The sequence below is a fragment of the Lolium rigidum genome, chromosome 3 (assembly GCF_022539505.1).
Source record: "Lolium rigidum isolate FL_2022 chromosome 3, APGP_CSIRO_Lrig_0.1, whole genome shotgun sequence".
NCBI lineage: Eukaryota > Viridiplantae > Streptophyta > Magnoliopsida > Poales > Poaceae > Lolium > Lolium rigidum.
The window spans coordinates 147,637,951-147,662,002 of NC_061510.1; the positions used below are offsets into that span (position 1 = coordinate 147,637,951).

The 24,052-nt window shown below is 43.2% G+C and overlaps 1 protein-coding gene across 1 annotated transcript; it reads left to right on the forward strand.

Moving 5' to 3' along the window:
- Positions 1-10,923: 10,923 nt before the first annotated feature.
- LOC124695644 (putative F-box/LRR-repeat protein 23) lies at positions 10,924-15,517 on the forward strand. The gene is made up of 2 exons (XM_047228469.1): positions 10,924-11,288; positions 15,033-15,517. The coding sequence occupies exons 1-2, from the start codon at positions 10,924-10,926 to the stop codon at positions 15,511-15,513; spliced, it is 846 nt and encodes a 281-aa protein (XP_047084425.1). The 3' UTR covers positions 15,514-15,517.
- Positions 15,518-24,052: the final 8,535 nt, after the last annotated feature.

Below are 24,052 nucleotides of genomic sequence, written 5' to 3' on the forward strand. Positions count from 1 at the left end.
TTTCTCATGCATGTATAACTTCTTCATTCTTAAATTATCTCTCTCGTTTGTATGTAGCTTTACCTGCCCATTGTACAAGCCGATCAACTGGATTGTATGCTTGCATCAACTTGTCGTGCAAGCAATTTCACATTTTTGATTCAATGATGCCGGAGAATGGTGTGAGCAGCTTAGCAAAAGCAGCAAACAACTTGGTAGCAATTTCCACCTTTTTTTCTTAATGTTTTGCTTCAACTATTTTTGTCCTTACTATCCCATGCTGTTTGTTTTTTCCAAAGTTCTCCAACTTCGTCCGGACTGCAAACGAGTCCAAAGTTTCATGGGTTGACTTTGGGAAATTCAAGGAAACCACACCTGACCATCCACAGCAAGACACTTTGTAAGTTTGCTTCACTGTTTTCTGACAATTAAATGATACAGTCATAATGTTTCTCTGCTTCTTTCCTCTTTTTACTTTGTTTTTCACCATTTTTTTGGTTGATGCGAGTATGATCGTGGATTCTACAGCATTCTTTACATGGAGCACTTCAATGGGAAAGTCATGCCAAATTTCGAGAATGATGTAGTTCCAGATTTTCGAAGGTTGCTCGCAGCAAGCCTAATCGACAACAGGGATAACCAGAGTGATGATGTCGACGTGATAATGAACGAGGATTTGCAGCGAGGATAGTTTAGCTTTTTGTTCAAAACACATGGTGTTGCTGCCTTTTGTAACTGTAACCATGTACTGGAACATGGAGTAGAACTAGGCTTCTGGTGATGGTTCTATATGTTGGACCTGTTAGTTGAATGATCAGTTCTTTTTATGTTTTCTCAGTACAATCTACCAGATATAAGTTTAATGTTGGCTCTGGAATATGGATGATGTTTTGAGTTTAAGTATGACAAGTATTCTCATGTTTTATGGTCTTTTCCAGTATCATTCTCTTTTTACTTGCTACATAAGTTGATTTTGTTTGCTGTAAATACATAACCCACTTTGCTACCATGCTCATATATTTTTGCTGTCAATTTACCTGTGGTACATGCACTTCCGTCATTTTTAAGTGTTGCTTCACACAAAGAGTTTATCTCCCTGACAATGTAATAAACAAGTTTTGCTTCAAACCAAATTTTACCTAACCTTTTATTTTTCAACATGCATGCTGCAAGCAATTAGGTTGAGCTTTTCCATTTTCTACTATGATGCAAACACAATGATACAATAAAATGCTTCAATGCTTGAACCATCAAGAAGTTGTCAATTCAAATGATCCCTTTTGTGTCCCCCAGTATGACAAATATAGTATGTTCCTGACTGGAATTAATTTGTTGCTGCAAACTCATATCTATTATGTTGTTTTCACAAGCTAAAAGTGCTGCATCTGCATCTGTTTGTTGCTGCAATTTTTGTCCAGTATCATTTTACACTATCCAGGTTACAAAATAAATATAAGACAGCCTGGGGTAGAAAATCAACAATGTAGCATCTGTAACATTTTATCAACATTTGTAACTTTGTATACTATAATTGTAAGCATCTGTAACATATCTCAACATTTTTCAGAATTAAATGTATAATTCCTCGCTGAAGCAATCTATAACGTCAAATCTGCTCCCGCTTGCATTGCATCTTCTCTAGCCAAAGCAATTTTCATGTACTTGCAGTCCTTTACAGATATGTGATCTTCATCACCACAGAATGGGCACTTCTTCTTCCTGTACTTCCTCTTTGGTTTTGGCTCTTTTGGTGTTTTAGGTTCACTTTGCTTCTTCCTTCTCTTCTCATTTGCCTCATCCCGCAGCTCGACCAATGTCTTCCTCCGCTTTTCTGTTATCTTTGGGCGACCTTTTGGCTTCGTACGTGGAGGATTCTTCACCTGGTGACTTGCAGTACCATCTACTGTTGTTGTTTGTTGCTGTGGAGCTTCAGGTTTTTGCTGTCTCTGGTCCTCACTCGTCTATGCTGATAACCTTCTCCTTCTTGCTGCACTTGACCTTTTGCTTTCAGCATTGTAGCAACAACTTTGCTTGCTTCGTCAACAATGCGGGATACAGCAACATATGTATCATCATCGAAGCATGCGTCAGATGCCAACTGGTTCATCTTTCTGCACAGTGAGTTGTACTTGAGTGTGTTACTTGTCGGGACACCAAATCTGATTGTATTTGTCCCAGGTTCAGGGGCATGTGTTGTTGCTGCTGCAGACCACATTTCAAGCATGTATCTTCCTGGTATTTGCTGCACATTGAGGTGCACCATCACCCTAATGATATGTGGGCATATTAAACCACACATCTCAAACATGTTGCATCCACATGTGTACAATCCTTCTTCAGGGTTAACTGCAACCCGATAAGTTTTCACATCAAGGTCTTGATTTGGAACAAGATCAAAACATAAGCCTTCTGCCTCTACATGGATAGGGTAAAATCTTGTTGAACTCTGAACCATTTTTTGGAACCTGTCGAAGACTTCCCTTGTGTAAAATTTCAATGCCTGTTCTTCAATGCTGTAATCGTATTTTGTTTTTGTCACAAATGTAATTAGTAAATGCTCCAGGTAATAATAAAACAATGCTACATATTCATTAGGGGACAATGTATAAGTGTTGTGTAGCATGGAAGAGTCTCACCTGCCCCAAAGCTTTGCTTTGTCGTCGTCTCCATTGTGAAGCCCGCATTGTCTTCACGATCCAACATCAAATTCTGGCACAACTCATACTGCTGCACGAAATTCCACACGGAGTCACTAGGGCGAACCAATGTCTTGAAGTATGAGTTAAGGCCTTCCGATCTTCCAGTTGTGCTTGTGAATGGGAAAAAACTTTTCTTGAAGTAAACTGGTGCCCATGTCTTTCTCGCTCTTCCACATATTATTGAGGTGGTTGTTCTCTCGCCATGTCGAAGCTTCGCAGCATATGCTGCCAGCAGAATTCAAACTCCTCAATAGTATCGGTTCCATATATGCATGAGTAAAATGCATCCGCAAATGGATGGCCTTCTCCCAAATTTGGACCAAGTTTTTCCTTGCTAGGTGCAGCACATGGTAGCAGACAGACATCGTGTACTGAATTTGGAAATACCTTGTCAATTGCAGTAGCCATAGCCTCGGTCCTGGTCCGTCATTATATGATCTGGGTGCATCTGATTCATTGCGAGCATCCACCTTTCAAATACCCACTTAAATGTTTCTGTTGTTTCATCCGGTAGCAAAGCACAACCTAGAACAATCGTATGTGTGTGGTTATTTATTCCCACAATTGGGGCAAAAGGAAGATTATACTTGTTGGTGCAAAAGGTTGTGTCGAAGAAAACACAGTCCTTGTACTTGGGGTATAGTGCTCGGTCCTTCCATCCACCCGAATAATCCTCCGACGAGCATTGTTTGAATCAACTTGTGTGTCATAAAAGAAATTTGGACTTTCTCGCTTTCCTGCGTTCAAAGTACTCAATCACCATGCTCATATCACGCTGTGATACTTCCTCTCGCAGCATTGTCCTTATGTTAGACACATCTCTCTTCACGTAGCCTAGCGTCCTTGGGTCGCCACCATGCACACTTCCTAGACAACCCATTATCTGAGCGGTTGTAATGTTTTGATTATGTAGCGTCTGTAGGAATTGGAAATCTTCTTCTGGGACTTTCCTATGTGATCCGTAGTAGCGTCGCCTCCCTGCTAGCTTCACCATTGGGTGGGTGTGATCTTCTTTAAAAACGAGTGACGGACCAATGGCCATTCCGCTTCCCAACAACCATATGTGCTTTACGATCACATCGAAGCAAAATATTACGCTGCTTTGATTCGTTCACGTCCATCTCAGTAACCAGCTTGTTTGCTTCTTGACTTTTGCTCACCAATGTTGCTCATATCAACGAAGCTTCTTTTACTTTTGCAAGCAGCTTCTTTGCTTCTCGCAGCGAGCATTCTTACATTCAGTCTGCTGGTTTACCAGTATGCACACACTCAAACACTCTGCTCAGTATTGTGTCCTTTGACACTCCTCGTGCTGTGCTATACTTGGTGTTTCCAATGCGTGTGCCGAAACCAAGCTTCCACGCATAGTCATTGTATACTTGTTTTGCTACTTCAAGGTCATCGAACATCATCCCAACAAATGGAACCACAGGCTGTGAACAAATTTCTTCACCATCTTCTTCAGCAACATTGGAAGCACCTGCACTTGCTGTACTATTTGGTCCAGGAACAAATTTTGCTGCATCATTCCCATCTTGATCAGCACCATCATAACCTTCTGTTTGCGCTGGCTTGTTGAGGTCAAAACCTTGAAGGATGCTGTCGGCAACAAACCCCTGTCGACATAACATGAATTTTTGTTATAGTCTTGTAGCTAGAAGCAACTTTTTACGTAGCAATATGCAGTCCAAAATCCGGACTACCTCTGCAAGCACTTTATTTTACTCGTTGAACTTTTTTTGAGAAGCATAAATGACCAACTATATATGATGAAGAATATGTGCAGCACTATATTTGTAGCAATAATTTTATATGCAGCATCATTGCTGCATGAAGCACAAATATTTCTTAATACAAAGGCCAATCCCATCACGTGTAGCAATTTTCAGCACCTGGCTACACGGTTACTAGGTCTACAAGTTTTTTTGCAGCATAGAAGCAAACTGCAGCAGCAGAACTCGTGGAGATTCAGAGAGAAGAACTCACCGATGCAGCTGGTTGGTCATCTTCGGGGTTCTGGTTGAAAAACACCGGAGGGTTGTTGAATCTTCCATGGATGGGTTGCTGCAACGGCTCTCCTGCTCTGGCGTTCGCCGTATCTGCCGCAGCTCGCCGGCGAGGACCCTGGTTAGATCCAGAGCTTGAAGCAACAATTGGCGGTGGGACTAGGTGGTTCTTATGGCCTGGAGGAGGGTACAGCACGGATCGGAGCAGATGCGCCATGGATCACGCGGCGGAGGTTGCTGCAGGGGCTTGTCTCCGGCGGTTGCCGCGCGGCCGTCGCCAGTGCCGGAGAGCTTGGCGCCCGAGAGGAGAGGTTGGCGACGGGGAAGCTGATTTTAGTTGTTTTGCTGCAATTCGCAAGTTTTTGCTGCCCGGCAGCAAAAGCGGGACGATGTCTTAATTCCGACCAGATCGTACGGTGGAGGTTGTTCCATCCAACGGCTGGCGACCCGGGGGCTGGGAAATCAGATCCCCCGGGGGACGCCCTTTTTTTTTCAAAAGTTAAACGGTTTAAGTTTTTATCATTTTTTTAGAAAAAGCTGTTAACATCTACCATGCCAAATTAATGCCACTAGAATACTAGATACTATGACATATATTTCCATATGAAAAAAATACTTTTCACTCATGGATACAGTTATACTCATGTCTCATATACAATCATACCAAGGTATATATATTTACTTTATCGGTTTGACTATGTTAATATGAAATATTTAAGATGCATTGAGTTAAGTGAAACAATTACAAGTTGACTCATAATTTACACTATATATTCAAAATATTGTCAGATTTATATGTAAAAGAATAACATGTGAAAAATTATACATATTAGCTAGAAAGGAGTATATATACAACCAAGACAGTCTTATATACTTCACACTATATGTACACACTTCCCGAAATGATAGATACTAGTTCGTCATCGATGTGGTCATTCAACGGATCGCTGCTCCCCCTCTCCATAGGCCAGTCTTCCCCATCTAGATACCAACTTTACTCGTAGATGATGCTGGCTAAGCCTCAATTGTGTGGCCTGATCTCACGAATTAATCTAGAAATGGAGGGGGTGAGGGATGAACATGATGCTTTCAACGAACCGAACCACCGTCCCGATAGAATCACTAGGGAAAGACACGAGGTAGAATCCCCGAACGAGAGATTGGTATGCAATCGATAGAATCACTAGTGCGAGAGACTGAAGTAGAATCACACAAGTAGATTAATCACATAAAGAGGACATTGATACAACTCATAGATTTCTGTCTAAGAGAGGAGGGGTTTCCCTAATCCACTAGGGATGATGGAGGCATGAGCCTAATTCTAGTTCATTCTACTCTAGCTAATGAAGGGGGGGTGGGCGCCTATATATAGGGAGCCATTAAGGAAGGGTAGTTTAGGCATACGAAGAGAATAGTGAGAGGTTAATCTGGCCTAGCAGTCGTGCTTAGTGTGGGCGGATAATCCAGCCTAGAAGCCATGCTTAGTGTGGGCGGATAATCCGGCCTAGCAGTCGCGCTTCTCACTACGGGAGAGCATAGATGTGCCGACGGTACAGTTTGTGCCGACGGAAAAATATCGGGGCCGTCGGCACATGAGCCTCCGGAGAGCGGTGATAAGGATGGCCGTCGGTGTTAAACTGACTGTCGGTACAGGCCGGAGGTGACGACGGCCACCGTCGGCACAACATTTTTTTTTCTTTTTTTCACTTCAGACCAGCATAGCTATTTACTATTTCTCCACGTCAATCTTCGAAAAAGCATGACTAAATCATTCTAAAATAAGTATAATATATCAAATTTTGCAAAAAAATAATATCTATCATAGAAAAATATCGGAATATTTTGAATACCTAAACAAACCTTCTTAGAAATGAGCTATAATGTTCGAGGTAATTTCATGGCTTTTACACACGCTAAAAATGAAAAAATGGCCTCCCGTGGGTCCGATTAGAAATCAGCATTCGGGGTCTTGCTTCCCATCCTAGGGCCCACACACGTGCCAAATATGATCTCGTTTCGGCAAACTATGCCATGCCGAGGCTGTTTCCCACCTCATTTCCCCTGAAATCCATATAACTCCGGACGTGATATCCCTTTTCGTGAAGGATTTTTTAAAATAATTTCCGTATCTCAAATTTGACAAACAAAATAGTTACTATGCCATATAAAATGACGCCACGCGGCGCCGTGAGATTTTTTTGACTTCGTTCAAATTGACATCTGGCCAAAATAGGGCCCCTGGGACATGCGGTATCGCCGTACTTGGCGTGCGGGTGCACCCGTTTGCGAACAAACCCAATGGACAAAAATTAGCACATATAATGATACGTCGTAGAACTAAAAAAATCCGGAATTTCTGGAGCGATGGATAGTTGACCCCTAGTTCAAATCCGGTCAATTTCTAACGAATTCGGCGGGACACCGCCGGAAGCCGCACGGGTTCCCAAAAAGCTAACGCGTGCACATGGCATGTGATAGGTGGTGCGTAGGTGGTCTACTATCACCGCACAGAGGTTTTGCGTCATACTAAAATGCGTCCCATGTAGCTGCTTCACAAAAAAAACCCGTTTGGGCACGCTAAAAATGAAAAATGGTTGCCCGTGGGTCGGATTAGAAATCCGCGTCTGGGGTCTTACTTCCCATCCTAGGGCCCACACACGTGCGAAATATGACCTGGTTTCGGCAAACTATGCCATGCCGAGGCCGTTTTCCACCTCGTTTCCCCTGAAATCCATAGAACTTCGGACGTGATAGCCCTTTTCGTGAAGGGTTTTTCAAAATAATTGCTGTATCCCAATTTTTACAAATAAAATAGTTACCATGACAAATAAAATGATGCCACGCGGCTCCGTTGGATTTTTCTGGTTTCGTTCAAATTGCCATCTGGCCAAAACAGCCCCCCCGGGACATGTGGTATCGCCATACAGGGCGTGCGGGTGCACCCATTCGCGAACAAACTAAACAGACAAAAATTAGCAGATATGATGATGCGTCATAGAACTAAAAACATTTTTCAGGAATTTTCTGGAGCGATGGATAGTTGACCCCTAGTTTAAATCCGATCAGTTTCCAGCGGATTCGACGGGACACCGCCGAAAGCCGCGCGGGTTTCCAAAAAGCTAACGTGTGCACATGACATGTGATAGGTGGTGCGTAGGTGCTCTACTATCAACGCACAGAGGTTTCACGTCATACTAAAATGCGCCCCATGTAGCTGCTTCACAAAAAAAAACCTTTTGGGCACGCTAAAAATGAAAAAATGGTCGCCCGTAGGTCGGATTAAAAATCCGCGTCCAGGGTCTTGATTCCCATTCTAGGGCCCACACACATGCCAAATATGACCTCGTTTCGGAAAACTATGCCATGTCGAGGCCGTTTCCCACCTCATTTCCCCTGAAATCCATAGAACTCCGGAAGTAATAGCCCTTTTCGTGAAGGATTTTTCAAATAATTGCTGTATCCCAATTTTGACAAACTAAATAGTTACTATGACATATAAAATGACGCCACATGGGTCCGTTGGATTTTTTGCCATCTGGCCAAAACACGCTCCCGGGACATGCAGTATTGTCGTACCGGACAAACGAAACGGACAAAAATTAGCACATATAATGATGCATCGTAGAACTAAAAACATTTTTTCCGGAATTTCTTAAGCGACGGATAGTTGACGCCGAGTTCAAATCCGGCCAGTTTCCATCGGATTCGGCGGGACACCACCAGAAGCCGCACGGATTCCCAAAAAGCTAACACGTCACATGACATGTGATAGGTGGTGCGTAGGTGGTCTACTATCACCGCATGGAGGTTTCACGTTATACTAAAATGCGTCCCATGTACCTGCTTCATAAGACAAACGTTTGGGCATGCTAAAAATGAAAAATGGTCGCCATGGATCGGATTAGAAATCCGCGTCCAGGGTTTTTCTTCCCATCCTACGGTCCACACACGTGCCAAATATAACCTCGTTTCGGCAAACTATGCCATGCCAAGGCCGTTTCCCACCTTATTTTCGATAAAGTTAGTCAGATTTAAACTAGAGGTACTTGATCTAATGCTCATGGTTTTAAGGTAAATTAACTTTGTAGGTTCAAAATATGATATGGATGTCATATTTGTATTCCTCTCATTTTTCTGATCAATTTAGACATATTATTTGCCAAATTCGTATTTACAGATATAATTATTCCATAATTAAATAAGAAGAAAAAAAATAAAATCATTTAATTGTTTTTCAAATTCTATATTATTACTATTTATATATATATTCATTACTGTTTACTTAAGTAATTGTTTAGAATTCAAAAATATAGAGGTGTGGCATCACGGTCAAAGGGTTAATATGATTGATACGGTAGTATTAACACCAAAGTGTCATTTCTTTTATTGAGCCTTATCCGAAGAGAACCAAGAAGTTAAGTGTGCCGGGGCGGGAGTAGTGTGAGGATGAGTGACCAACCGAGAAGTTTGACCACAAGTGCAATTTGACCTAACATTAGGTGTACTTAGACTTAAAAGTGTGATTGTGAAAGATTAACAAGTAAAGAAGAAAAAGAAGAAAAGTGAAAAAAAATTCAATTTTTTTTAAAATGCTATGCCGACAGTAAAGCCATCGGCACATCAAAATAAAAAAATGTTTGAATTTTTTCAAAAAAACATAATTTGAATTTTTTTCAAAAATAAATTCAATTTTTTTGAAATACTATGCCGTGGGTAAAACCGTCGGCACAGCAGTCTGTGCCGATGGCCAGTCTGTGCCGACGGTGATTGGGCTGTCCCCGACCAGATCTTGCCCGACGAGAAAACACCGACGGTCACCGTCGACACAGCCTGTGTCGATGGCCTTCCTTGCTGTGCCGACGGCTGGCGGCCGTCGGCAGACTCCTAGTCTCCCGTAGTGTTTTGTGCCTTCTCTTCTTGGCGACCTCGGACACCTCTTCTTCCTTCTTCTCTTTCATGCCTCCGTGACCTCGGCCTTAAGTGTGGTTCTTATCATTGATGTATATGATGCAGCGAAGACCATAGGCTGGGCTATATAAGTTGGTCTAGGTGTCTTTTGTTTGCTGGAGTCATCACTGGAGTCCGAGAACTAACATGGACAATTCCAATCGACCATGGCTATGCGAATAGGTGTGTTGTAGAGAACAACATGAATATGAATGCAATGACAATTAAAATGTGTACGTGGGCCATGGGAGCCATTTATTCACGCACTAAAAGGCGGTTCCAATTCAGGGACGAATTAAAATGTGTACATGAGCCATTTATTTGGCCCAAACCTACTTAGCGACGGGCCTTACTCCGTTCGTCAGAAGTTAGCCTTCTTTTAATATAAATTTGGATCATAATATAACAAAGTTCATAAAAGATTTTTTTTTTTTGAAAAACACAGTACAAACGCAGGCGCTCACATACACGCGCATACACTCACCCCTATGAACGCACACACGCACACCCTACCCCTATGAGCACCTCCAGAAGACTGAACCGGCGGATTGGATCTTGAAATTGACGAAGTCACCACAGGCGTTCATTCAACCTAAGGTACGGATGTGCGCTAATAGGAGGGCCATAGATAAGAGCATTTCCTGGGCAAGGGTATTTTATTCTACTCAATAACTTTAGAGATACCGAAGACAAATGGACAATTAAACCTACAAAGAAGTGCATACAAATTTAGTCAAATGGTGGATACTGTTATTAGGATTATGGCACGAATGAAACAGAAACAGTCAGCGTAGGACACAATTGATAAGACTAGCCAGCAGACAAAACAAGACGCTACGCCAGATTGAGGCCACGGGTTATGAGGAGCCTTCATCTTGCTCTAAGGGTCAATGGCGTGCGAGACGACGAGGGCTTTGGCTGCCTCAAATTATGACTAAATGAAACCCTGATATCATAAATTATGACAAAGAAGCAGCAGCAAGTATGAATAGCTGAGCTTTGACCTGCATTATGAGTTTATGACTAAATGAGAACCTGATGTCACAAATTATACTTTATACCTCGCGTGCGCGCTCTCACCGCCATATTATGTGTGAACAGATGTGGGCCGGCCGTTTGTCTTGTTTCTAGTCAGACGTGACTCAGAGGCGGTTTGGACGTCTTACTTCGTCGTACCTACTGCAGCTACAAGAACACTTGATGTCGCTGGCACGGCGCCTCGGCGATTGATCTCGAGTTTCCACGCCGTGTTGGCACCGCAGCTCGGCGTCGTGCGCCATAGCCTGATAGCCATGGCCTCCTCCTCCTCGTCCTCCTCGTCCCACCGAGGAGAACGGCCGCCGGCGCCGGAGGAGGCGACGAGGGACTGGGCGGAGCTGCCGCGGGACGCGCTGCTCACCGTGCTCCTCAGGCTGGGCCACTTGGACATCCTCATGGGGGCGGCGCAGGTGTGCGGGCCCTGGGCGCGGGCAGCGCGGGAGGAGCCCCAGCTATGGCGCCGCGTCGACCTGCGCCTCCACGGCCGCCGCCCCATCTTCCCCTACAGCATCAACAGCATGGCGCGCGAGGCCGTCAAGCGCGGCGCGGGGCAGTGCCAGGCCTTCTGGGCCGAGGGCGACCTCGACGACAGCGTCATCTTCCTCCTCAGCGATACATCGTAAGGATTCTAACTAATCCCATTCTCTTGTTTTCTCGATCCGCGATCCAAAGCAAGAAAAGGAGTTGCAAGACAGGACCTACCTACGATCAGATTACTTACCCTACGATCAGATTACCTACCTACGATCAGATTACCTACCTACGATCAGAACTAGGAATTCTCTCCCTCAATCAAAAAAAGAAAAGTACTAGGAATTCTCTTAAAAGAGAGAATCTTGTGACCCTCCCCCTATCGCCCGCAGGGTATGTGTACGGATAGAACCATCCCATACCCATACCCATCACTTTCATTCTTACCCATCACCCATACCCATACCCGTCAATGGGTACAAGTTTTTCCCATACCCATCACCCGGCAGGGTAAATGGGTACCCGCGAGTAAAAATACCCGTGCTTACAACACATCAAATTGATCTAAAAAATACGACAAGACGTGAAACACTTGTAAATAGAGGTCTAATTCTCACTAACCTAGCAGCGATTGTAAGACCAAAAAACGTGAGGTTCAACCTAGCAACATGAAGGCATGATTAGGAGGAAAGTTGAGTAGTTTAGAATATTACGATGGCCCACTTGTTAAATTTAGATGGGTACATGGGTACGTGGGTATGGGTTCTATGATCTCATACCCGTACCCACTCTACCCGATGGGTATGATATGTTTCCCATCTACAAATCCATGGGTAATATTTTATCCCATACCCGTACTCCTATTGGGTTTTTACCCGGCGGGTACGCGGGTCATGGGTACCCATTGCCAACCCTACCTACAGAGGCTTTTTACGGTAGGGATCGGAAAATATTAACCGTTCACTTTAATCAATACTACTAGTTGATTTTAAGAGTAGTATCTTTTCACCAAGGAGCAGATTTAGCAGGCATAAAGATCCACCTAATAAAGGAAACTTCCCATTCTTAACATTGCTTATAATAACTTATTATTTTATTCTCTCATGTATAAACAATCCGTGTAAGTGGTCAAAGAATTAGGATCTCTTGACATTCATAGAGAAAAAACTTATATACTTCAGAATGGGGGTCTACAGCGGCACACAACAACGCCCCTAATGGGTTGTCATGGGGGTCTACAGCGGCACACAACAACACACCTGACTCCAACGTCCGCCAACGACAAAGGGCGCGGTGCGCCGCAGACTAGTAGAGTGCCCCCGAAGAGAATGAGCGCGGCGTCGACCTGCTCAAAGCTCATCACGTTGGTGCATGAAATGGCTAGGGTAAGGAGGTAGATGCTCTCTGTCGCCCTTGACATAGGCGATGACAACGTCGAGGGTGCGCCTGGGCACACCCCATCAACATTCGCCGCCCTCATCGTTCTTGTTCTTCGGGGCACCTGGCACCATCGTGGCAGGAGCCCGTTGATGGCGGAAGACAGACTATTAGTTCTCTACGTTGTTGGCATCCCCGAGATGGCGCAACGCTCCATGTCCGTTAGCGCCCCCTCTCAGTTGTCGTGGAGCTCATACACCTCATCGACCATCAAATTGTGGGTCGGAGCCACTCTCTGCCGTAGCACCGCTACGTTCGTGACGTTTCCATTACCATTCTGAGACATCATTGGTGTCGCTACGCTAGTGCTTAATTTGAGTGGTCTAGTGGCAGCAATTGTGCGATGTGGGTTGTGGGAATGTGAGTGAGGAGGGGAGGGGGGGGGGTGCTGGAGCCTATTTAAACGTTGGATGTACGCGAGGAGTTGGTGACGCATATTACTGTCACCACATGGGTAAGGCGACGGAACGCCTTGCCTGTGGCCGCCTGAGGAACCGCCACCGCATTAGTCGAAGTTAACCGACGTTTGTCCGACGTTAAATTAGGTTGACCAGCTGTTGTGCCAATGACATGGATGGATCGTCTTTTGGTGAACGATGTGGCGTCGACATCAGCCTGTGTTCAGCACTCCCGCATGGCCTGATTAGATCCGTGGCTGGTATGCCCTTAGTCTTAGGAGCAAAAATATTCCGTAAAGAGATAAATTTGGTACCAACTATTTTTTTTTTGAAATTTCGGTAGTTTTGGAACATTTTGGATTTCGGTATTTAAAATTTGAAGAAAATGTATCAATAATTTACGTGAAATCTTGTGGACAAACAAAAAATGGGTCATGGGATCAATCGAGTCACATGCGTATGCTTGGTAAGTAGCATCAGAATATCAAGTTATGATGTGGTATGATTCAATTTATTTTAATCTCGTAACAAATCAATCCAAATCTGTGTTATGATGTTCTTGCCTTGTGAATTGCATAAAATATCCTAGTAAATTGTACCGTAAAAGATTCCTTCCTATAACTCTACCTTGCACAACTGCAATGTCGAGGAATCCCTCCAGCATCTTTTCTAGTCCTATCTTCTTTTCCCAAAGATATTGAGATCATAGTTTAAAATAGTCGGCTATCTCATTTAGCTACGATTTTTTTGGAGGCTATAAAAGGCTATAGCCGGGTTATAGCGGGCTATTTCATTTAGCTTTTTTTTTCAAAAAACTTGGAATATTTCAGTCATATTTTACCAAAAGAAGAGGAAAACTGTGACTCAAACTCGATTCGTGATACAACTTATTCAACTATTCAAGGCAAATAAGTATTTAATTATTCAACTCACAAGTTTTATCTAATTATATTAAATTCAAATTCAGAAAACAAGAAATAAGAAAGAAAAGAGAAGAGAAATTAAAAATGCATGAGGTTTAGTGGCTAAATTAGAGGCTAAATATAGCCGGCTATTATCTGTTTTTTCTCATTTAGCCTATAAATGACATAGCCGCTCGATCTCCCAAAAGGCTATAGCTTGATATTTAAAACTTTGGTTGAGATTATATTAGCCCTACAAGATCATACAAATCTATTGGTTTATGAAGCTTTTAGTGATATCAAAGCCAAGTTGAAGATGCCCCTTTTTCCGCCTCATGGAACAAGCATTTGGGTCAGAAGGAACAAATTACTCTTTTAATAATGAAGCCCCCACTTCTGATAAATGGCACCAATATTGCATACGTACTGTACTTGAATTTGTCTCGGTGGGTCACTGGACTAGAAAAAAGTATACTTTCCAATTTTTCGATTGGTTAGAAACTATTTTAGCACATTCTGTTTTTAGTCTTTGTATATGTAAGTACCCAATACACATTACATAATTAAGGAATCTCCCTACCTTTTTTCCATAAAAAAAGATGTTTGGTTATGTCATATTGACATCGATGCACACCGAGAGTGGAGATTGCCCCGTGCATGGGAGGTCCTGTGCATGTGGTTACTGTCGGATTCACATTGTTTCTTGCTTTACGATTGATGCTACCAAATATCATTAAGTTTCATCAGGTTTTAGAAATCGTAGACTTATTGAAACGCAACGAAACATAGTGGTTTCGTGCATGGGAAGTCCCGTGCACGGGACTAAGTCATTTCTGGATGCACACCACCAAGTTAAAATGTGCAGGCAAAATTAAAATGGCAATTTTGAATGTACGCGGCTACTTGGTTACACACTTTAAGCGGAGAGATATTAGGTTAGAATTCTAATACTGGCACTCAGGACTAAGAGTCTTTGTGAACCAAGCGTGGACAGGAAATTCGGACCATCCGTGCTGCAATTAGAAAAGAAGATTTATTTACATTCTGTGATAAGCAATTTTTTTCTTATGTGTAATACTTTATGCCCTCAAGATTATAATCAACTTATTGCTCAGCAACAATTCAGACTCAAGCGGGTACGTGCTTGTTTTGCAGGGCGCTTTCACTGAAGAGCCTCCGTCTCATCTCTTGCGATAGCATCTGCGACACGTCTCTAGCGTTAACGATAACAAAATTCACTCTCCTAGAGGAGCTAGAGGTCTCAAACTACCTCATGGACTTCTCCAAGACGTGCGCGGCCGCCGGCAAGGCCTGCCCGCTGCTGAAGCGTCTCCGGCTGAGCAGCGGGCGATTCGAAGACTGCCGAGTTTCCGGGGATGTGGAGGCGGCTGCGATTGCCACAACGATGCCTGAGCTGCGCTCGCTGCAGCTCTTCGCGAAACGCATCAGCAACGGTGGCCTAGCGGCAATCCTCGAGGGCTGCCCACTCCTAGAGTCGCTCGACATCCGCCACTGCTTCAACATCGTGATGAACGACGAGCTGCACGCGAGGTGCTCCCGGGTCCACACGCTCAGGCGTCCCCACGACAGCGGCGGACCTAGGATTTTCGGAAAAATAAATTTAGCTCATGTTTAAGGAAAATCAGTTTAATAGATCAATAGTCACTACAGAATTTCAAACGAAATATAGTATACAATGCAATAAATAACATGTAAAGCAAATATTGATGTCACAAGCCTATGCGCAGTGCCGGTATCGGGTCAAGGGCATACTATGAATCACGGTTCTTCAATTATTACGAGGAACTAAAAGTTGGTACACGCATTCCATGAGGAACGGCACCGCAAGGATAATCTACGAGAGCTGGTGTCGTATTTAGGACCTATACTAGATGGTCCAGGCGCGCTCTGCTGCGCCGTCCTTCGATATTAGCAATTTGATTCTCTCGCGTCGGTGTTGGTGTGTCATCGTGGGTGTGGTTCTGTCTCGCTTGGTAAATAAGACAAACTCATTACATAGTTCAGGAGTACTTATTCAAACATACCGTATCAGCACAAAGGCTACAGCAAATGCATGGTTTCAGAGTTAGCTTCTCGCATAGGTCTACAAACAAACCAACCGCGGCTATCACAATAAGCTTTATTGCAAGCCACATATACTCTAATATTTATATAGGCAGCAAACCAAAGACCTGGACCATCTGATCTCAAAGGACCATGAAAAAAAAGTGTAAAGCATCATTCACAAAGATACTGGAAGCATGGGCATGTCAGTGAGCATACATGGAAATACAGATTGCAATGTCTCTACGGATGGTCGAGTTCCTTGTTTTCCCTGGTTGGCACGCCGGCTTCATCTAGCGCAAGTAAGCTCGACTCGGATCTCCACCACTGAAGATGCATCGCTAGTGGCAGTGATCTCCAGCACTAAAGAAGACGTCGCCAGTGACAGTGATCTCCACCACTAAAGAAGACGCCGCCAGTGGCACCGTCTAGCAAAACTGAGGCACTCCCTAAATCGCCATAAGTCTAATTTCAGGTTAAGCAGATACATCACCGAACAACTTTAGAAAGGAAGAGATCACAAGCCAGACAACAATAAGATCGGACAGTACAAAAGGCAAGTGAAACAATATGGACGTGAACCTTGCTCCAGCAATGCGCAACTTTGCATCTTCCCAAGCTATGGCAGTTCTCAGGTCTGCTAGTACAATAATGTCAGGAATCTATGAATAATGTTACTTCTATTTGATCCATGAAGGATAGGTTTTACCTCGACAATGTCAGAAAAACTGGGCTACAGCCTGGAAAATATCTTTACAACCAAATTAGAAATATTAGGGTCAAGCAAATTAAATAGGAACAGATAGAGTAAATTGCATCTTAGCATCAGCCCGTGCAAGCTGCACCTTATTTCTACCCAACCTTGCGACAAATCAGCAATTTCTAATATGTATGAAATAGCATAAATAATTATTTTTTGGAGTTGCAAATACTATTCAGAAATGACCAACGTGAATGCCATACAGAAGCCGCATTATTTCTTGTTGTTCAGGACATAATGCCTATAATTTTTTGAGTAATAAATACTTTCTCCTGTATGCACCATTCTGAGTAAAAAAAAAGACATGGCATTTTTGTTTTCCTACAAATTCTGTTCAGAAGAAAGGCAAGTATGACAATAATAAGCACCCTGTGATTTCTGCGAAAATTATGTAATGGACATGAAGTGAATTTTCACCAAAGAAGGGCAAGCACTCTATAATTTCTCTATAAAGTAGATAATGGACGGTAAATTTTTTTGCTGACAAGGACATGGTAAGCCCACCGAACATCGCAAGCAATCTATCGTGAGAAGCAAAGGCATGAGATAAAGTACCGCCTCTGTAGCATATTACCTTTCGGGAAAAGCTTGTCTCAACATGGAAATAACTCACTTCAATATGCAACAAATAGGCATATATTAATCTTTTCATCTATTATGATGAACAAAACCAAAGATACTGAGACTATGTTTCCCATTTCTAAAACAAAACAATTAAGGTGCTACCTCTGCTACTGTTGATAAACATCAGTTGTGAGGATCACTCGAAATTACACATCCACTAAATTTGGAACTAATTTCTGTGTTCAAATTTAAGAGCATCATCGTAAGTGCTTGAACGAACGGAAATATAATAACTAAAGATTGAACTATTTTGGTTGATCCAGTACATTTACAGAGTGGGCAACTCTTGCAGATACTACCTGGTAAATAATTAAAATAAGACATATCTAATGGAGAATATGGAAAAAATACCTTTGAATAAAATGACAAAGACAATGCAGTTCAAAGTAATCTGTAAATGTCAGGAGTTGAATGAGCCTTTTACGCTCCATCGTACCAAAAGAAAATTGTTTTCATTTAAATATTGATCTGTTCACAAATCTTGCATATATACAAGAGATTGAGAGGGTTGTCTCCTTTTTCTTCCAGTTTGAAATTTCCATGTAATATATCTGTATGTATAATAATGGCATTAAGGTGGTTTTAGTTCAGTCATGATATATGACCTACAAAACAAAGGGTCCAATGATTTTCTTATTTTCTACATAAAAAAATCTATATTCACCTCTCACTGTTGCCTCACTCAAAGAATCATATCTCTCTTTGTATTTCTCTGTATTCAACATAAACAACACCATTCAACACTGTCTACAAAAACAAGCAACACAACCCTCTTTCCAATCTCTAGAACCATCTATCTCCCTGTCTTTGATCAGTAGCAACAAATAACACATCTCTCAATCTCTCTTAATTCCTCTCAGCAACGTAGAGCACCAAGCCACGTCTCACCAATTCCTCTCACTCCCTCTCAGAAATTAGCAGCCAGCAGAAGCAACACGCACGTATCTCCTAGGCAGCAGCAGCAAGAAGCCAGTGGTCAAGCAAAGATAGGATCCCTTCTCTCCCCTAGCACATCTCCCTCCCAGCACCGCGCAAGCACTCGACCGGATCGGGTGACCCAGCCACCCTCGCTGCCGATCTGGTTAACTGGTGTGTCTTCTGCCACCGGTGTGCTCTCTCCCCAATTTACCATCTCAATCGATTTGACAGGGAAACAGGGAAGACATTAAGTAAGTCATTCGGGGCGGAGGAGGTTCCATACCTCGACGACCTGGAATCGAGGATGCCGATGGTAATCGGGACGGCGGTGGATCTGCTCTTCTAATGGGCCGGCCCCTCTTATTGTCGTCATCCCTCACATCCAAGCCGCCCCGGATCAGGGCTCAGCGGTGCTCCACCTCCATCCACCCCGGATCTGGGCTCGTCGGTGCTCTACCTTGCAAGAGGTGGCCAAATACCGCACCTTCAAGCCACCGTCGCCCATAGAGACAGCCACCATCCTCGTTGCGCGGCATGCCGATACCGTCGCACAAGGCCGAAGCATCGAACGCCCACCGCGCCAAAAGATCCACATACTCCTCGTCGGCGCTCCTCCGAGCACCTCTACAGCAAGGACGGGGCGGGGAGACCTTATTCCTACGCCAGGATGACGCCGACCGCCTCGCATGAAACCCCTAAACTACATAAATTAGACCTAATCCCCACCCACCGGCGTTGAGTCGTGGTCTGCACCTCCTCACAGAGCCATGAGCCAGAGCTGACCGTCGGACTCGCCAGTGAGAAGGGACTCTCGGGCGGTCGTCTCCCTCTCGCCGCATTGTAGCAGGGGAAAGGGAAAGAGAGTTGTGTTGCCTGATTCTCTGGAACTGTATCGGTTTGTGATTTTTCAAGGGACACGTTGTTCCAAACCGACATGTCGACCGACCCAACGATGGTAGGTCCCACCAAGCGCTGCGGGTCCCGCGAAAGGGACGGGCAGAGCATCCAGGGGTGCGCGCGACCCTGGGAGCTTAGTGCTCTTTAGGGATATGTCGGCGTAGAAGAGCCCACTGTGCTTAGAAGCTGAATGTGGGAGTTGTGTTTTGCAGCATGGGAGCATATGCTCCCTCTATTTTAAAATTCATCTTACACATATTTTGAATTTTAAAAAAATTGAAACGAAAAACCCGTACGAACATTTTCACGTGCTACACGCTGACAAAGTTGTTTCATAAAAAAATGACTTATCATGTGATGTGTATAAAAAAAATAAAACTTAGTGCTAGAAATAATGCTTTTTACAAGATAAATTTTCTCTTTTTTACATAGACCATTTATAAAAAATATTGGTTTTTCGTGAAACTTGACGAACACACATATATTATGAAGTTGTACATGTAAAAAAAAATTTAAAAAAAATTCGGCTCTTTGAAATATAATTTTTTGGTAGAGGAAGCATACGCACCCGGGAGCTAAATTGAATTTCTGAATGTAAAATATAAAGACAAGAACATTTCTGAGCAGAATAAGAAATAAGGTTCTTTATCTTAATAGGTTTGGATGCTATTAACCGCTATAGTAAGACTCTACCTTCTCGGCGGAACAAAAAGTACAACCTCTATTTTAAAATAAGTGTCATCATTTTATCGGGATATAGATGTATCTAGACGTATTTTAATAGAATTTTTTTTTTCCTCGAAACCCATCCTCTTCTCGTTCGAATACATCCATATCTAAAGAAAAGTGCAACACTTACTTTAAAATGCAAAGAGTGAGAAATAAGTACCCATTTCAATCAGACAAGGCTTGATCGATACTCCACGACCTGATCAATTCCCTACACCTAACAGCTAGGTTGTAAGTGGGTACGCTCCTCAGCCAAAAGCATCGGCAAGATTCGAATTCACCATGCAACACTGCTAGGAAAAGGCCTACCGATGTGGACACATATTTTGCTTATCCCCGGCGCACCAGCTTACGCCGGTGGAAACATGCCAGTGGTAACGGTTTATCGCTGGTACACTAGCTTGGTGCGTTAGCGGTAACACGATTTATTTCCGTCGCACTAGCCTGGTGCGCCGGCAGTAAGTTTTCTCGAAATCGGAAAAAAGGCCGATCTAAATCTAGATCTAGCTCGGGCTTGTCCTTGAAAACAGTGGTCGTGGGCTGCCGTGTTGTCATTGCCGCACCGGTGTAGGTGGTGCAGGAGGAGGAGGCCTTCAGAGGAGGATGAGGAGGCCACCGGAGGAGGATGAGGAGGCCACCGGAGGAGGAGGAGGAGGAGGTCGGTTGAGGAGGCCAGAGGTGGTGGAGGAGGAGGAGGCCACTGGAGGAGCAGGAGGCCATCGGGAAGGAGTATAAGGTCATCCATACAACAGTAGGAGGAGGTCGTTGATGTCTACGGGAGCTTCTATTCTTGTAGACAGTGTTGGGCCTCCAAGAGCAGAGGTTTGTAGAACAGCAACAAGTTTCCCTTAAGTGGATCACCCAAGGTTTATCGATCTCAGGGAGGAAGAGGTCAAAGATATCCCTCTCATGCAACCCCGCAACCACAAAGCAAGAAGTCTCTTGTGTCCCCAACACACCTAATAGGTGCACTAGTTCGGCGAAGAGATAGTGAAATACAGGTGGTATGAATAAGTAGTAGCAACGGCACCAGAAAAGTGCTTTGCCCAGGACAGTAAACAAGCAGTAGTAACGCAGCAGTAGTAACACAGTAAAACAGTAAACAAGCAGCAATAGCAGTATTTAGGAACAAGGCCTAGGGATTAGACTTTCACTAGTGGACACTCTCAACTTTGATCACATAACAGAATAGATAAATGCATACTCTACACTTTTGTTGGATGATGAACACATTGCGTAGGATTACACGAACCCTCAATGCCGGAGTTAACAAGCTCCACAATAATGCTCATATTTTAGTAACCTTTAGTGTAAGATAGATCAAAAGACTAAACCAAGTACTAGCATAGCATGCACACTCGTCACCTTCATGCATATGTAGGAGGAATAGATCACATCAATATTATCATAGCAATAGTTAACTTCGCAATCTACAAGAGATCATGATCATAGCATAAACCAAGTACTAACACGGTGCACACACTGTCACCTTTGCACACGTGCAGGAGGAATAAAACTACTTTAATAACATTGCTAGAGTAGCACATAGATAAATTGTGATACAAACATATTGCAATCATAAAGAGATATAAATAAGCACTTCACTACGCCATTCAACAGTGAATAAGTATTCTGTGAAATATAGCCTAAGAGACCCACACGGTGCACACACTGGTCACCTTTACACACGTGGGACAAGGAGTCTCCTGGAGATCACATAGGTAAAACTCACTTGACTAGCATAATGACATCTAGATTACAAGCATCATCATATGAATCTCAATCATGTAGGGCAGCTCATGAGATTATTGTATTGAAGTACATAGGAGAGAGATGAACCACATAGCTACCGGTACAGCCTCGAGCCTCGATGGAGAACTACTCCCTCCTCATGGGAGCAGCAGCGGTGATGAAGATAGCGGTGGAGAGCGGTGTCGATGGAGAAGCCTTCCGGGGGCACTTCCCCGCTCCGGCAGGGTGCCGGAACGAGAGACTCCTGTCCCCCATATCTTGGCTTCGCGATGGCGGCGGCTCTGGAAGGTTTTCCGTATCGTGGTTCTTCGCATCAGGGGTTTCGCGACAGAGGCTTTATATAGGCGAAGAGGCGGCGCAGGAGGGTCGAAGGGGTGGCCACACCATAGGCTGGCGCGGCCAGGGCCCAGGCCGCGCCACCCTATCATCTGGGGCCCACAGGGCCCCCCTCTGGCGGCTCTCGGGTGTTCCGGATGCTTCCGGTGAAAATAGGAACCCGGGTCTTCGTTTCGTCCAATTCCGAGAATATTTCGTTACTAGGATTTCTGAAACCAAAAACAGCGAGAAAATAGGAACCGGCTCTTCGGCATCTTGTTAATAGGTTAGTTCCGGAAAATGCACGAATATGACATAAAGTGTGCATAAAACATGTAGGTATCATCAATAATATGGCATGGAACATAAGAAATTATCGATACGTCGGAGACGTATCAAGCATCCCTAAGCTTAGTTCCGCTCGTCCCGAGCGAGTAAAACGATAACAAAGATAATTTCTGAAGTGATATGCCATCATAACCTTGATCATACTATTTGTAAACATATGTAGTGGATGCAGCGATCAAAACAATGGTAATGACATGAGTAAACAAGTGAATCATAAAGCAAAGACTTTTCATGAATAGTACTTCAAGACAAGTATTAATAAGTCTTGCATAAGAGTTAACTCATAAAGCAATAAATCAAAGTAAAGGCATTGAAACAACACAAAGGAAGATTAAGTTTCAGCGGTTGCTTTCAACTTGTAACATGTATATCTCATGGATAGTTGTCAACATAGAGTAATATAACAAGTACAATATGCAAGTATGTAGGAATCAATGCACAGTTCACACAAGTGTTTGCTTCTTGAGGTGGAGAGAAATAGGTGAACTGACTCAACATAAAAGTAAAGAGAATGGTCCTTCAAAGAGGAAAGCATCGATTGCTATATTTGTGCTAGAGCTTTTATTTTGAAAACATGAAACAATTTTGTCAACGGTAGTAATAAAGCATATGAGTTATGTACATTATATCTTACAAGTTGCAAGTCTCATGCATAGTATACTAATAGTGCCCGCACCTTGTCCTAATTAACTTGGACTACCGGATCTTTGCAATGCACATGTTTTGACCAAGTGTCACAATGGGGTACCTCCATGCCGCCCGTACAAAGGTCTAAGGAGAAAGCTCGCATTTTGGATTTCTCGCTTTTGATTATTCTCAACTTAGACATCCATACCGGGACAACATGGACAACAGATAATGGACTCCTCTTTAATGCATAAGCATGTGGCAACAATTATTATTCTCATATGAGATTGAGGATATATGTCCAAACCGAAACTTCCACCATGAATCATGGCTTTAGTTAGCGGCCCAAAGTTCTTCTCTAACAACATGCATGCTCCAACCATGAAGGTGGTAGATCTCTCTTGCTTCAGTACAAGACGGACATGCATAGCAACTCACATGATATCCAACAAAGAATAGTTGATGGCGTCCCCTGAAGCATGGTTATCGCACAACAAGCAACTTAATAAGAGATAAAGTGCATAAGTACATATTCAATACTACAATAGTTTTTAAGCTATTTGTCCCATGAGCTATATATTGCAAAGGTGAATGATGGAATTTTAAAGGTAGCACTCAAGCAATTTACTTTGGAATGGCGGATAAATACCATGTAGTAGGTAGGTATGGTGGACACAAATGGCATAGTGGTTGGCTCAAGTATTTTGGATGCATGAGAAGTATTCCCTCTCGATACAAGGTTTAGGCTAGCAAGGTTATTTGAAACAAACACAAGGATGAACGGTGCAGCAAAACTCACATAAAAGACATATTGTAAACATTATAAGACTCCATACCGTCTTCCTTGTTGTTCAAAACTCAATACTAGATGTTATCTAGACTCTAGAGAAACCAAATATGCAAACCAAATTAGCAAGATCTAAGTATTTCTTCATTAATGGGTGCAAAGTATATGATTCAAGAGCTTAAACATGAGCACAACAATTGCCAAGTATCAAATTATCCAAGACATTTTAGCAATTTACTACATGTATCATTTTCCAATTTCAACCATATAACAAATTAACGAAGAAGAAACTTCGCCATGAAAATTAAAAGCTAAGAACACATGTGTTCATACGAACCAGCGGAGCGTGTCTCT